Genomic DNA, 16,376 nt, shown 5'->3' with positions numbered 1-16,376 from the left:
AAAGGCAGGTGGGGACTGGGAGGCAAGCCATGGGTGTCTATCTGGGGGTTCTGTTCGTCTCAGAGAGGGAAGTCGGAGCACAGAAGAAATCAGATCATACATTCATCTGGAGTGTTCTTGGTCCAGGGAGCCTGGAAGGTGTGCAGAAGGGCTGGCTTCTTGCTGTGCCCACGGGTACCCTTTGCCCATGACTCTGTTGGGTAGAAGAAGACGATGTTCATTTCCAAGGCCTTCCTAGGATAATATACCTCCCTCCTATACCAGGACCATGTATTTCAGAGATGGTGCTTCTGTGGCTCATCAGTTTTAGCCTCACTAATTAGTCTCATGCCTGCTTCCAGGAACACCAGGTTTATTTAGATAGACTTGAAAAGAGCAGGAAAAAAAATGGCTTACAAACCAAGATTCCATTTGGCCATCTGTGGATAGATCAGCTTTATTTTCTCAGTATACTGACTCTTTCTGCTGGTGGCTCGAACAATCTGAAAGAGGACAGCTTTGAAATAAAACTCTTGGCCTCTTGAAAGCCCCTATTTGAACCTAATTTAAAAAGCTGCCTTTTTTTTTTTATGAAAGAAAATGTTTAAAAGGATACATCTAAGTATCTAAAAATGTGAAGTCCCTGATCATGTGGAATTACATCCAGACACAGAGACAATTATATATTCTAAAAAAGTTATCTTGATCTTCCAGACAGTATACCAGCAATCAAGTCCTACAGCCTTCTAAGCTTTGAATATTGAGATCTAGAAAAGTTCTTTGAGAGGCTCCTTGTGTCTTAAAAAATACTTTTTTGAGAAAAGGTTTAATGAGTCTTCGTATTCAAATTCGCATTCCTTGTTTCCTTGCTTTTTTACACATTTGTCTTTACATGTGTATCCCCTCCTCCCAGATCCCACTAACTACTTTTCATGAGAAATGTAGGCTTGTGATAAAGGGAGAATTGCCTTCTCGAAATTAGCTTTTTTCATTTTTAAGTTGAAAACCATGGAGAAAAAAAATCTGTTGATAGGAACTGCCAACCTTTGTCTCCTGGGTTCATTTAGATTCTGAGCATTTCCTTGGAGACAGTCAGCCCTGAAGTTTCCCTGAAAGCGGTGCTGAGCAAAGCCACAGAGAAATCCATCTCGGCCATTGAAATATGTCACCTCCTGTGCGTCACCCACACATCTGTCCCAGACCTGCAGCCTGTCATGCAGGAATTAGCATCTGCTGGTAAGAAGGGAGGTGGGGGTTCCAGGCAGGACCCCGCATTGTTGTTTCCTGCTGCATTCTGCATGTTCCTGGTGCCTGGAAAAGTCAGAAATATCTGTATAAAATAACGCTAATTATGTTTAAGAAAAGTAAAGATGGTGGAGATATTACTACTGAGTTTTATGAGGGCCTTGAGTAATTTCCGGCCTTAACATTTGAGACGAAATGTTAGAAAATCAAGTGGCACCATGCAATTTTTCTCCGGTGCAGGTTTCCTTACTCAGGAGATTGGGGAGGAGCGGTGGAAGGTGAGGACTAAATTTCATCCTGAAGCCAACAATGTGGATGAAAAGGCAGCTGAGCTCACTGACGTAGCATGCCAAGCTGGGAACCAGAATGACCAGGCGGAGCCTGGTTCCTTGCCAGGACAAGACAAAGACACTTCTGCCTCCCCAGACTCTGCCAAGAAGAGCTTCATCTGCAAGGCCTGTGACAAAAGCTTCCATTTCTACTGCCGCCTCAAGGTTCACATGAAGCGCTGCCGGGTGGCCAAGAGCAAGCAGATCCAGTGTAAGGAGTGCAATGAGACCAAGGAGTCGAAAAAAGAGCTGGAGAAGCATCAGCTGGAGGCCCACAGTATAGGGGGTGAGCCTGGGGCTCCCAAGAAGAAGAAGAAGAGACTTCCTGTGACCTGTGACCTCTGTGGAAGGGAGTTCGCTCATGCCTCAGGTGTGTCCCAGAAGGCTCCATGGTTCAAAGGGTTGCTCTGGGGCTGTGGGTTGGATTCCAGTAGGCCTTGCCTCCACAGTCTATGGGAATGGTGGGAACAGGCTTAGAAAAGGCAGCTGATTCCGAAAGAGGCAGCGTAGTGTCTGGAAAGAGTATGAGTTTTGGAACCATCTCGCTGAGCTTTCATTTCCTCTTCTGTTAAGTAGGTACCCTGAGACTTTTTGATTTTTTGGGCTTGTTACGAAGATTTAAGATGACAGAGCTGAACCCCTAGCATGGTGATGTCCATACTCAGTGGACTATGGCTGTTACTCATAATCGTAGCCAGCTGCTGAGCACCTGAGTCTGCATTTCCATATATTACTTGTTTCTTGATAATAAACAGGAGCCCCAGAAAACAAGGAGGTGTATATAATCAGAATTGTTTACTCTTGTCCCAAGTGTCATCCAAGCCTGAGGGAACACAAGGGTGAATTGTCTTTTATTTTTTTTAATTTCTGGGTGACTAGGTTCTAGTTGAGAGAGAAGAGAGAAAGATAGTCCCAGGATGCTTTATGCTTGATCCAACCAGGAATGGGCCAAAGGAACTTTAGGAGCACAGGACAGTGGGCTGATGAGTGACATGGCTCTCAGAGGTCCAAGTGTGCGTGGCCTGGTTCATTTGGTTCTCACTGTGCTGCCTGTAGAGGCCTAACTTGAGTCAGAGCCCTCATTAGGATCCATGATGTTGATAGCATTCTCTCTCTCCTCTCATTTCTCTTTTTTACTCTTCTTTTCTCTCCTTTCTCCTCTCTCCTTTCTCTCCTCTCTTTCTCTCCTTCTCTTCATCTCTCTCTCTCCCCCTCCCTCTGGGCATGCTCCCCAGGCATGCAGTATCATAAACTGACAGAACACTTTGATGAGAAGCCTTTCTCCTGTGAAGAGTGTGGTGCCAAGTTTGCAGCCAACTCAACTCTGAAGAACCACCTTCGCCTTCACACTGGGGACCGTCCGTTCATGTGCAAGCACTGCCTCATGACCTTCACCCAGGCCTCAGCTCTGGCCTACCACACAAAGAAAAAGCACTCAGAAGGTAGGATATATTAAGAGGGCATTCTCCCCCACATGCTTTCCCTGTTCCAGCTGCAGTCAAACACCTATAGTATACAGTTTGATATCGATAGAGAGGTTTATGATTGATGAAAAGAAAAACAAAATTCAGACCATCAGAGCACACCAATGATCTGGATTGTGTACAATGTACATGCATGGCAAGAGACAGGCTCAGGATGAGAGTTTCTGAGGAGAGCTGGGGAGCTCCGTGTCATGACCTCATCTCTGTAGAAGTTACATAAAGCCAGGCAGTCCTTGGACTTTGGTTCAAAAATGAGAAGAGGCATCAGAGAGACCACATATGTAGGTAATGCACTTGCCTTGCATGCTGCCAACCCAGGTTCAATTCCTGGTACCCTGTATGGTCCCCTAAGCACTGCTAGATGTGACCAAAATGATTGTGAAGAACCTGCTGAGATTTGGCAGGTGCTTGCTGGGTGACCACCTGAACTCAATTACTTCATGGACTGCTGTTTGTAAGACAGACCTGGAGCAGAGGAGGGTGTCAGTGCAGATCTCACTGTTATAGATGACTCCCCCAAAATGGTAAAACACTGTCTTATTTTGGGAGTCATCTATAATAACACTCCCAGATTTCATGTGAATTGCTGTTGGATTCTCCTTACTGTTCTCCCTCCCCCCCTGTTCCATGTTCTCATGGCAGCACAGGACTATATTGTTTCTTTTAGAAAGTCAGCTGGGGGGCTTGAGCAATAGTACAGGGGGTAGGGCATTTGCTTTGCATGTAGCTAACCCGCATTTGATCCCTGGCATCCCATAATGTCTCCTTGCATACAAATTGCCAGGATTAATTTCTGAGCACTGAGTTAGAGTAACCCCTGAACATTACTGAGTATAACCAAAAAACCCAAAAAAAATTAAAATAAAATAAATAAACCAACTCTGTTGAAGCAATTCTGTGCTCAAAACCCTACTCTGGATCCACATTGCACTGTGCTGAGCACCATTGAGCTGCCCAGGCTGATCATTCCTTAGGGAACTTGGGGACAGCCGGGTATGTCCTCAAGGCTCTATGCTTCCAGACCTTCACCCTCCCTGTCCTTCCCAGCATCCTGCAGTATGGCCAGTGGATCCTCCTTATGTCCATGAGAACAGAAGGGACATACCATCTATAGTTGCTTCTTAGTGAGGTGCTATGAAGAGACTTCCATTATCTGCTCAATCTTGGCCTCCTGCTTATAGACACAGCTTTATTTGCACTGTGCAGACTTTGCTTCTGGGGGCCAGGAAACCCGTTACCAGAAGCACTAGTGTACCTGTGGTGATCTGGTTAGCAGATGTGTAATCCAGGGTGATCAGGAGGGGGATATCATGCTGACATCCACTGTGTGTGACCAGCTGTGTTTGTGAGGAGCCGTCAGAGAGGATGGCTCCCATCTCCCACCCAATCTCACAGACTAGCTGTCATTTAATTGCTTTCTCCCCATTGGTTTCCCTTCTTACGTCCTTGTGGTGGCTGTTTCCAGGGAAGATGTACGCATGCCAGTACTGCGATGCTGTATTTGCCCAGTCCATTGAGCTGTCCCGTCACGTGAGGACACACACTGGGGACAAGCCCTATGTCTGCAGGGACTGTGGCAAGGGCTTCCGGCAAGCCAACGGCCTCTCCATCCATCTGCATACCTTTCACAGTAGGTACTGAGATCATGGAAGTCAGGTACTGGGTAACAGTCATCACAGACACTGTCCACCACCAGAGCAACCCTTTTCCTCCTCCTTTCTCTGACAATACCGAGTCCCTTGGTTTTGTTTCCAGAAGAATTCTATTTTAACAGCTGCATGATATCCTGATACCTGTGTCTCTATTTCCTTGTCCTTCTTCTTTTTAGTAGTTTTCTTTTAGCCCTATAATTTTGTCCTATACAGGCAAGTTATGCTAAAGGAGAAAAATTCTATAGGATATAGGCTCTAAGATATTCCCTTTAATCCACTGAACAAATCTTTCCTACTCTCACTCTGTCCCCCTTCTCTCATTTTGTAGTCATACCTGCCTTTCCCCAGTAAGAGCGCATGGACCCTTTCTGAATTACTGTAAGCCACACTCCCCTCACAACCTTCCACTCCACATCCCCTTGCAAATGTTTTTGTAGTCACACATTCTGTAGTGTTTGTCCCCTCCATTCTCCTCTTCCAGAATGGATACAAACGTGCACATAAAAAAGTGTGCTCCTCATTACACCTTCAGAAGATTGCCCAGGAGATGTCTGGTTGGCTGCCACATGGTGCCTTTGACTGCTCTTATTGAGCAGGACTGTGTTCAGCACCACCACAGAGGATTATGCTTGGGCTGGACTTGGCCCTACTATTTGTTGACCTTAAAGAGATTCCATTGCCCTTCTATGTCTCTCATGCTCCTTTCTTATTCTAGAGAAATGATCACTCCCATGTGATCATCCTATCTCTCCAGCTCCCTCCCTCTATCATATTTAAGTGATATTCTGCTTTTAGTCTCCTTCTCCCAGTGACAGCATATGGGAGTCAGGAAAGGGGAAAACTAGAATGGAGCTCTTGCATGTCTGAGATATGGCTTCAGTAGCAACAGGCCCCACTTGAATTGACTGTTCCTTGCCTGTTTCATATGGCCATATCATTGCTCACAGATAGTGGCTTCAAAGTTTGAGTCTTAAATGACAATGTAAAACTGAGATTTTGGAAGCTCATGTCCACAGGGAAACCAGTTAATGATACCAAGAACTGCTTCGTGTCAGAATTCTGGAATTAATCGGAATCACTGCACACAGAAGACTGGCATGTTAGCTAGGCCTTTCTTCTGGGCAAAGGATTTTATTATTAAAATATTTTGCTTTGAGAGGAAGACTGAAGCTTCCTACCACAGGGATGGCAAATGTATTCATGATCAGTGTTTGTTCTTATTTTTGAGGCCTCACTGAAGAGTTGGCATGTCCAATTAAGCATGTTGCTCAGAGCCTGGCCTTAGGATTCTAGCTGGGCTTGTGGCCCTCTTTTACTCATTACCCACCTGTGCCATCGGATGCTGGAAAACTAGGTTTTCCTGACCTGTAAAACAGGATTGAGCATGGGGAGCTAGTTACAGGGTTCTTGGAAGGTTTCATGAGCTTATATTTGTAAGGCATTTAGAATGTGTTGGCCAGGATGTGTTTGTTGAATGTTCTTACTGGAACTAGAGTAATAGTATAGCAGGAAGGCTATTTACCTTGCCCTTGTCTGACCCAGGTTTGATCCCAGCACCCATATGGTCTCCTGAGTGCAGAGCACTCTGAGCATTGCCTAGTGTGGCCCAAAAACAACAACAAAAATTTTCAGGGGCCGGGGCTGGAGAGATAGCATAGCTGTAGGCCATTTGCCTTGCTTGCTACCAATCCAGTGGAACCTGGTTCTATTCCCAGCATCCCATATGGTCACCTGAGCCTGCCAAGAGCAATTTCTGAGCGCAGAGCCAGGAGTAACCTCTGAGCGATGCCAGATGTGGCCTAGAAACCAATCAATCAATAAATAAAGTTAAAAAAAATTTTTAGAAAGGGGCTGGAGAGATAGCACAGTAGTAGGGGTTTGCCTTGCACATGGCGACCTGGGATGGATCCAGGTTCAATCCCTGGCATCTCATATGAGCACCCAAGCCTGCCAGGGATAATTCTGAGCATGGGAACCAGGAATCACCCCTGAGCACTGCCAGGTGTGGCCCAAAAACAACCAAAAAACCCTGTTTTTCTTACTTCAGAGTCTAACCTGGGGTTCAACCAAGCATTTCTTTTCTCAATCCTGCCGAGAGCTGGATGTCCCTGTTCAGGTGCCATCTATAAGCAGAGCCCAAGGCTCCGAAACAAGGATCTGGTGAGACTTGGGACTGGAAGCAAGCGTTGATACAGGAAATAATCCACACAGTAAAAAAGTACAAGAACTTGTTCAGGAAATATAGCACTCAAGCAAGGAATCACACCACACAAGCTCTCTGTTCCTAAGAAGGAAAGCAGCCTAGTGGAGGAAGACCAAAGAATGAGTGCTTGCCTTCCTCAGTGGTCTTACTGACAAGAACCAGGCCACACACTAGGGTGTGAGAGGAATACCAAGTGTGTATATGTTGGGGAGGAGGGGGAAATAATCCAATAATCCCATCACCATGTGGCGTATGAATGTTAATTAGGGTGGGATCAGTAATCCAACTTCTGGGTGGACGCCCTGGGAAGCAGGAAGTGGAATTAGGGGACATAAAGTGAGTGTGGGGATACATTCCAAGGTGCTATAGAAGTGGTACAGTCGGTGAAGTCTGATGAGATGGCATAGGCCTCCCATCCATGGAGTCTGAGACCCTGCAGTCTGGGTTAACTATCTCACTTGGAAACTTGCATCTGGCTACTCTCATGTCACCCTCTGACACTTCTGCTCTCTTCCCTCTGCCCTTCTCATGGGACCAGACATAGAAGACCCCTATGACTGTAAGAAGTGCAGGATGAGCTTCCCCACACTGCAGGACCACCGCAAACACATCCATGAGGTGCACTCCAAGGAGTATCACCCCTGCCCCACATGCGGGAAGATCTTCAGTGCTCCCTCCATGCTGGAGAGACACATGGTCACCCATGTCGGGGGGAAGCCCTTCAGCTGTGGGATCTGTAACAAGGCCTACCAGGTGAGCCACCTTCCTTCCACCCCAGCCATGCGCCTTGGGCCTCCTTGATGATTGTGGCTCTCAGAGCACCTCTGACTCTGACCAGGATTCATGGTTCTCATGAAAGTCGCCAACTTATGATGATTGATGTGATGGTTCTGGAGGGGCGTATCCTGGGGTACTGGAACTGTCCAGTGTGTGTGTGAACTCCCAAGGCAGGCCTCTGCTGTTATCACCTTAAAATTTAGTATATCATTAAAGTAGAGTTCTGGGTAGAATGAAAAGGCAGCCACAGTATGAGCCACTCAGAAACCATAGAAAGAAGCCTGTTTCTTGCTGACAGCCACAAGATGTGGCCACACAGCAAGATATTCAGATGACAGTGTCATCTCGGCAGACACCCAAGTGCTGCATTTAGGCCAAGCCCAGCATAGTGACATTAGGATCCCAGAGCTGCAGTTCAGACTCTGGAAAACCTGGGGATTGTTGAAGTTTCCTGGGGTGCTCTGTACCAGGAAGGCAGAGACACTTGCTCCTGGAATTGCATGCATGGACTTCTCTGTTGTGCTCTAAAGGAGTAAACAGAAAGCTATGAACTTTCTAGTTCTGTTGTTTATAGCCCAATAGACTAGATACGTATCTTTTACACATACACACACAAACACACACACACACACACACTCTCTCTCTCTCTCTCACACACACACACACTCTTGCTGCTCAGGTGTATCAGTTTGCAGTACACAGGGACCTTGTTCCTTTAGCAGCCTCCCTCCCTGTCAACACTTATGATGATACCGGACCCATCAACTTTCCCAAGAACATTTATTTCTGTCATGAGGGCCTTGAGAATTCTCTACCTTGTCAGAAGATCCTGAGACCTAACGTGTACCCAATCCCTTGCAGCAATTGTCTGGTTTATGGTATCACAATCGGACCCACCACCCTGATGTGTTTGCTGCTCAGAACCATCGATCCTCCAAGTTCTCCTCACTCCAGTGCAGCTCCTGTGACAAAACCTTCTCCAACACCATTGAGCACAAGAAGCACATCAAAGCTGAGCATGCAGGTGATCTTGGGGTGCCGCCTGGCAGGGAGGTTGGTGACATAGCAGCCCATGTCTGTCTACGAAAGCCTACTTCCTGCCTGCCAGGTTGAGGCTGGCACCTGGAGGATGCTGTTCCTGTCCCTTCTCAGCAGGACTGGGGACCCTGAGAGTCTCAAGTGTGGAGACCCAGAACAGTACCTGCACTTCTCAGCTCCTAGGTAGTGCTCTGTCCTGGCCCACAGACAGCTGGAGATTGGAGGAGTGAGGGGCTCTGCACTGACATTCTGACAGCCTTGTGACCTCAGTGGGTGGGAGCTTCTCTCCTTCAGAAAAGGAGTAGTCCAGAATCAGAGGAATAGTAGTTTGTGGGGCTCTTGCCTTGTACCCCACTGACCAGGTTCAATCCCCAGCATTCCATATGGTTCCCTAAGCCTGCCAGGAATGATTCCTGAGTGCAGAGCCAAGAGTAACCCTTGAGTATTTCTGGGTGTGGACCCCTCTCCCCTCAAATAATCAGGAAAGATAAAAGGAGCAGTCCTCTCTTTTCGTTCAGATGATTGTGCAGGTAGTGACTCTCACTAGGGAGCTGACCAAGCATTTCCTGAGGACAGGCTTTCTGACAAGCCTGGGGGTTTTCTCACTCCAATCTCACACTACCTCTGCATACATCTAGGCACTCGGAGCCAGGCCAGGGGCCCCTTTTCACCAGCTTGAATGAATGTATCAGAGGCAGAAGGTTCTAGGCCTTAGGTTCTGTCAATCTCATTGAGTATCAACCATCATCACACTGTCCTTTTTCCCTCCTCTCCTTACCCTGCTTCCCTGTGTGCTTTGCAGACCTGAAGTTCCATGAATGTGATCACTGCAAGGAGCTCTTCCCTACACCAGCACTGCTCCAGGTCCACATCAAGTGCCAGCACTCAGGTCAGTGACCTTTTCATACTGCACCACCCAGGTGAAATGACTTGTACCTTTGCTTTCCCATGTAAGGGATAGGGACAGTTAAGGTGACCCCTTGTAGGCTGCCTGAGAACTAGATCTGTTAAGGCTGAGTACAACAGGCCACCCCCTTGTAGTTACTTCAAATCTAAAGTGGCTCCAATTCAAAGCACATTTTTAATGAGCCATTAAAAAAAAGAAAAACTGCTGGCAATTAAACCCTGCCTTCCTATCATTTAGAATTTATAGGTTATTCTAAGTGTGGCGCTGGTCTTGATTTGACATAGATTTTTATGCTCTCCTGTGTCCTTACATAAAAAAGGAAAACATAAATAAATGGATTAGGTTTAGGATCTGGCTTCTCAGACCTGTCCATGCCTTTTCTCCCACGTGTTTTGCAGCCCTGGAGTTGAACAATGGCCAAAAGCCACACAGGGAGAACAGTAGCCTGATTCTCTCTAACCTAAGAATCCAAAGTCTGGGGCCAGAGAGATAGCATAGAGGTAAACGTTTGCCTCGCATGCAGAAGGTTGGTGGTTCAAATCCCAGCATCCCATATGGTCCCCTGAGCCTGCCAGGAGCAATTTCTGAATGTATGGCCCTCCGTACAACATTTTGTGGGCCTGCCCTAGAGGAATCTTTTTTTGTTTTGTTTTATTTTAGTTGTTTGGGTCATACCCCCCAATGTTCAAGGCTTACTACTGACTTTGCACTCAAGGATCACCCTGACTTTGCCTCCTACGGCCCCCAGGTAAATTGAGTTTGAGACCCCTGGCATAGAGCCAGGAGTAACCCCTGAGCACTGTCAGGTGTACCCAAAAACAAAACAAACAAACAAACAAACAAACAAAGAATCCAAAGTCTGCTTTGGGAATATCCTGCCAGTTCTTGGAGCCTGGAAGTTAAAACAGTTACTTGCCCTCTCAGAAGTCACGTCTACCCAGTCCTGCACCTTCATCTTACACTACTGCCCCTGGCCATGGCAGCCTTAGCGTTCATAGCCCTATTTCTGAGTTGTGGGGGCATGAGTTTCTCAGTACTGGGTAGAATAGCACTAATGTCCACCCCTTTATGGGGAACAGAGGATGGACTTGGCAGCACAGAATAGCCTAATGCTGATACTTACTAAGCTGTGGCTTCAGGGCCTTGCTTGTGAGATGCTTCCCTTTATCCTTTTTCAGCACTGGGCATGGAACCCAGGCCTCATGCATGCTAAGTATGTGTTTGCCCGTGAGTCCCACCTCCAGCTCTAAGTCTTTGGGGGGCGGAGTAACTTCGTATGATTTTTCTAAAGGTGCCCCCTCTCAGACCACACTGCCTACCACCAGCCTCGCCCTCCCATGTCCCCTGCAGGGTCTCAGCCTTTCCGCTGCCTGTACTGTTCAGCCACATTTCGCTTCCCTGGGGCACTGCAGCACCATGTGACTACAGAGCACTTCAAGCAGTCTGAAAATACCTTCCCCTGCGAGCTCTGTGGGGAGCTCTTCACCTCTCAGGCCCAGCTGCACAGCCACCTGGACTCCGAGCACCCAAGGGCCACCAGCATGGAGACTCCAGCCACCACCTCCCAGATGGTGCAGGTAATGCTGGAGCCATGGGAGGAAGACGGCGGGGAGACAGTGTCCTCTGGAGAGGTGCTGTCACACAGCCTGCCTTTCTCTCTGGGGGACTCACTGGTCTCATGAGCCCATCCTGATAAGGGGCCTCATGGGAGCACCTCTTCCTTGGGCCCGTACTCACGAGAACAGAAAATATGAGTCTTGGCAGAAACCTGGAGGAGAGAATTTCTGAAAGTGGGCCAGGGGGATGGGATAGTACTCTGAGTTCATGATATGCTTGTGGGAGGCCCAACCTGTTCATGCAGGCTTCCTGGAACATGAGTCAGGAGTAGCCCCTGATCATAGCTAGATATAGCCTGACACTCCCTACACCCCCAAGAAAAGAATTCCCAAAGTGGACTGCCTTTGGTTTCTCTACAAACCTCACACATTCGCCCTCTCCAGGAAGCACTGTGGGAGGTAGCAGGGCTGCAGGAAAGAAGAAGGGTGAAGCACCCTAGGCTGAGCTCACCTGCCTGGGTACCTGCCAGCACTTCTGGATGAGTGTGGTGGCTTTTCTCCTTGGCCAGAGAAAAAAACTACTGCTTCTGATGTGCCAAGACTGTCAGCTTCTGCCCTCTCTGTTCCTGGACCTCTTGGCAGACCTTGCCACTTTCTCTCAGTTCTTTCATTAGCCGTAACTGTGACCAGAGCTGAAGAGGACTTGCCTCTTTGTCCAGTCCCACAATGCAGTCAAGAAAAACAGCATTTCAAACCCTAGCTATTACCTTTGCCAGAGCAACCCTTTTCTTATATTCTATATCAGAATTTTTGGTAACACAGTAAATAAGTTTTCATTGCTGAAAGGGAAGGGAAGAGAAACAGTTTGGACCTGCTGTCTTGGCGTCTCTTCGTCCCACTCGACTTTTCCCCTCTGCCCACGTGGTGAGCAGGACATTTTAAACCTGAGGGGCAGGCATGTGGCCTGTGGGGACAAGAAACAGGTAGAGGGACTGGAGAGATGGTACAACATATAGCCTTACATTATTAGCCTTGCATGCAGCTGACCTGAGTTCAGTCCCTGGCATCCCATATGACCTCCCAAGCTCACCAGGAATGATTCCTAAGCACAGAGCCAGGAGTTAGCCTTGATTATTTCTAGGTGTGCACCACTCCCCCAGAAAAGGAAAAAAAAAATTGGGTACTAACTTGGCAAGCTAAAGAAATATTCTGACAGAAGTCACTTTGGAGGGCCAGGGATATTACAGCACATAGATCACACTGCAGCATGCATGAAGCTGCCCTGGGTTCAATCTCAGGCACCCTATATGGTCTCCAGAGCATTACCAGGAGTGATTTCTGAGCCTGTAGTAAGCCCTGTCGGATATGGACCAAAAATAAAACAAACAAAAGTCACAGACCACCCATCCAGTCTTCCCCCTCAGCTAATCACATGTGCTCACATAGATGCCTGAGGACTCAGCTTGATGGAGGTGCCGAGGCACCATCTTGGTCAGGCACAGGCTTTGGGTAAATGGCTCCTGTTCTCTGTGTCAAACATGAGACTTGCCACCCTCAGTAGCATTTCTTTCACATGGCACTTGGCTCCAGAGTGTCATCTCGGCGACAGGAAACCCCAGTGTGAGAAACGGAGCTGGCATTCTCCGGTGTGTAATCACAGAGTCTGGGTGCCCCAGACAGCGCGCTGAGCTCAATGATAGCAATTTAGCGCACAGAGTTATTTAAATTGTTTGCCTGCCTTCTCTTTTGCATCGCTGCAGTGTTAGACTTGCCTCTTCCCATTAGGCCCATGTAATTGCTCTCCTCAGGTAAAACATAAAGATCATCATTACGGCCCAAGACAGAAGCTGTGGAACTCCTGAGGACGTGTTGTGTGCACTGCCCCACGGCCTCACCCTCTTTCCCTTTCAGGTGATCCAGAGTCCAGAGCCAGCGGCCCCCACAGAGCAGGTGATCACGCTGGAGGAGACCCAGCTGGCTGGCTCGCAGGTGTTTGTCACCTTGCCAGACTCACAGACACCCCAGAGCAGCTCTGAGCTGGTGGCTGTGACTGTGGAGGAACTGCTGGACGGTACTGTGACCCTGATTTGCGGGGAGGCCAAGTGAGCCACTGTGCAGCTGGCAGAATCTGGGGGATACAGAGAGGAGGCAAGACAGCACCTTGGAACCTGCATCCGGACAGCATTTTCTCCCAGTCATCAGTGCCTGAGTCTGTGGTGCTAACTCCTCGCCTCCCTCCATCCAATTGCAGTGGCCTTGGCAACACTGACCATTCCCAGAAAATGGGCCAAACCACAGGGAGAGGAGTGGGGGACACAGGGGGCTGGTGACCCACTGACAGGGCTGAAATTGCCAGTACCTTCTGACTATTTAAAAAGAGGAAATCACCATTGGACCATGAAGGAAGGGTCCCTTACCTTCAGCCTGTGGCCCTTTTCCTTACTGTATTTTTCCCATCTGCCTGGGGTCACCAGTCCCCCTCAGGGTGGTAGCACATCTACCCAGAACTCCCCTGTGTCCATGCTTCCCAACCTTGTCAGGAAGTTTCTGTGGGGAGAGCTGAGGCAGTATATCCCACTACAGGCAGACGCTGCCTTTCTGGGATGACCTTCCCAGGCTCTGCCCCTTGGGCCTGGTTCTGTAATCTTGCTGCACATCTGAACTCCCACCTGCCCTGGAGGCTGCCACTGCCCATCCTCCGGGTACAGTGTGTGAGAAGGAAATTCTGGGGGTCAGGAGCCATCATCTCTGTCCAAGGCAGCCTGCGGCAATCCTGCAGGTCAGTGTCCTTTGGGGTCTGGATTTCACAAGGTTTTTTATCTTCAGTTCTCAAAATATCATCTCATAATGAATGGTTTGTGAGATCCGTTATGAAGTGCAATTAGATGAATTCCATGCCGGCCTCTGGGAGAGAATGATGAGCTTTTTTTTTTCCCTGACACTGAATGGTCGATACTGCTTGTGTAGTCTTTGCTCCCCATGCAGGCTCCTGCCCCACTTTGCTGTGACCCATGCTGAGGGGAGTCCCCACCTGAATCACTCGGCCCCCACTGCAGATTTGCTGAACACAGGCCATTCCCTTCTCTCTGATCACACGTCACATCACTGGATATAAGCAGAGCGATTAGCATCTAGGCTAGGACCTCTGCTGCTATCACACAGTGCTGGAAGTTCTGAAGGTGGAGCTTAACACTGCCCAGCGTGTCCTCTCACCAGCCCTTGGGCAGCTTCCTACTACAGCAACAAGTTCCAGCTTGTCCAGCCTCCCCCCCACCCCCCAGGCTCCTCCTCCAACCATCATGCCCTTGTCTTGATTGGTGAATGCTCAAGCTATCCCTGTCTGGGTCTGGCAGGCAGCAAGTGAGATTTTCAAAGGAATGTCAGCCTCAGAAGCCAAGATGACCAGAAGATGGTGCTCAAACCTTGAAGACTTTGCCTCTACGGGAAGCCCTTGTACAGGTCCTGGCTGGCCGCTCTTGTGATCTCATGGTTTGTCTGGGCCTGTGAGTTGTCAGGCCAGGAGGGTCCTGGATCTGCAGGTGACAGATACTCCTGGATGTCCCTGTGGCACCAGACAAAACTCACAGAACGAGTGGAGTGGCCTGTGTTCACAGGACCTTGAGGCCCAATCTGGTGGCCACATATACACTCCCCACATGCCACGGAGCCACAGCAGTGGCCAGATTTCCAGCCCCACAACAAAGTGAAGATGAACTGCGGAGAGCCTGAGGGGAAAAGACCTCTCATCTTCAAGTTTTCTGACTAGAACCTGAGAGGAGGCTCATAGGGTGTGTGCTCCCTGGAGCACTGCCAGATGTGACCACCCCCCTCCCAAAAAGTTCTGACTAGATAAAGCTCTAAGTTTTAAACCCCACACAGTTTCCCTGGGAATTCCTTGGACTTCTAATAGAACCCAGGATACTGGGTTAATCATTGGCCATCCCAGAGGAGTCACACCTGCAGCTCTCCAGCTCCCACCACTGGGGCTGGCTGCTATGGAAGGTGGGAATAGACCCTGGTGTCAGCTGCTGAACTGACAGCTTCTCCCCCAGGCTGTTCCACCCTGAGTGTGGATTTGATTGCAGGAAAATCTTAGCTTGCTTGGCCTCCTATCCTTTGCCCCTGCCTCTGCTGCAAGGACACTGTCCTGGTCGCCATGTCTCCTTGGTCCACACTGCTTGCTCACCTTGTCATTGCTGTGTTCTCAGCCTCGTTGCTGTGGGTAATGCCCTGTGGTGTGTGGACTCCTGGAAACCCTGGGATTTGTTCAGTGGAATCCTCCAGAGCTGATGGGAAAGAGGGGAGGCCAGCCGACTCCATGCCCGTGTAAGCCTATGGAGCAGTATGTCCCCAACCCTAGTCCCCAGGAGACTGAGAATTCGAATCAGTAAGTGGAACCAAATGTGGCACAGAGGCAGAGCTGTGTGCTTTTACAGCTGTCTCCGGTCCCCAAAGCCATTCACCCACAACAGTTCAGGACCTGTGATGTGAACATTAGATCCTCACTGAAGACACGTGCTTTTCCCTCGCTGACTCCAGAAACTATCAACTTCATCCCCAAGGAAGAGTTCAGAGCAGGGGCAGAAGCACGAAATGAGCCTGATCAAAGAAGGTGGAGGAGTGATAGGGGGCCTGCCCCACGTTCAGATCAGGGATACTCCTGGAACTAGATACTAGGTGTTGCCCATAGAGCATCTCACACAGTGATGGCACAGGAGGGCTGTGCCTGAAATGGGCTGAGGAATGGCAGAAACTGTCAGCCACCCATGGAATGGGGGCAGTGTTCTCGTTGAATCTAAGGTGGAGGGCTGAAGAGAGCTCGATGGCTAAGCACAGGCTTTGCAAATTCGATCCCTGGTACTGCATGGTCCTCCAAGCACTGTGGGATGTGCCTCCCAGAATGAGTAAATTGTGGCATAAAGTTAGATGCTGAAACACAGCAGTTCTTACTCCATCCCACTCCCAGAACAGGATCAGTTATTTCAGCCCTGTTTGGGGCCCAAAGCACCTCAAGGGGGTTGATAGGGCAAGTCCAAGAGGAAAAGAGCTGGGTAAGAACAGTGCTTAAGGAGAGTCAGCGAATTGGTCTTGTTTTGCTGCCATGGGGAGCAGGGGTAGGGGCTGGTTATACTTGAACTGGAAGCACGGAAGCACAACCCAAGCTCAAGCCTCAGTGTGTAGACATGTGGGAGCTCTCTGGACTTGG

At 48.8% G+C, this 16,376-nt stretch overlaps 1 protein-coding gene across 1 annotated transcript in view; it reads left to right on the top strand.

The window, feature by feature from the left end:
* ZBTB40 (zinc finger and BTB domain containing 40) overlaps window positions 1-14,041 on the top strand; it is a 78,824-nt gene extending 64,783 nt beyond the window's left edge. Inside the window, exons 10-18 of the mRNA XM_049774631.1 lie at window positions 1,047-1,215; window positions 1,465-1,923; window positions 2,789-2,995; window positions 4,503-4,667; window positions 7,431-7,645; window positions 8,531-8,693; window positions 9,510-9,596; window positions 10,965-11,191; window positions 13,082-14,041. Coding sequence (XP_049630588.1) covers window positions 1,047-1,215; window positions 1,465-1,923; window positions 2,789-2,995; window positions 4,503-4,667; window positions 7,431-7,645; window positions 8,531-8,693; window positions 9,510-9,596; window positions 10,965-11,191; window positions 13,082-13,276 — 1,887 coding nt within the window. The 3' untranslated portion in view covers window positions 13,277-14,041. The remainder of the gene's footprint in view (window positions 1-1,046; window positions 1,216-1,464; window positions 1,924-2,788; window positions 2,996-4,502; window positions 4,668-7,430; window positions 7,646-8,530; window positions 8,694-9,509; window positions 9,597-10,964; window positions 11,192-13,081) is intronic.
* The last annotated feature ends 2,335 nt before the right edge of the window (window positions 14,042-16,376 follow it).

The sequence above is a fragment of the Suncus etruscus genome, chromosome 6, assembly GCF_024139225.1.
Source record: "Suncus etruscus isolate mSunEtr1 chromosome 6, mSunEtr1.pri.cur, whole genome shotgun sequence".
Classification (NCBI taxonomy): Eukaryota; Metazoa; Chordata; class Mammalia; order Eulipotyphla; family Soricidae; genus Suncus; species Suncus etruscus.
The sequence above is the reverse complement of the archived record's forward strand: the minus strand, read 5'-3'. Positions and strand labels throughout refer to the sequence as shown.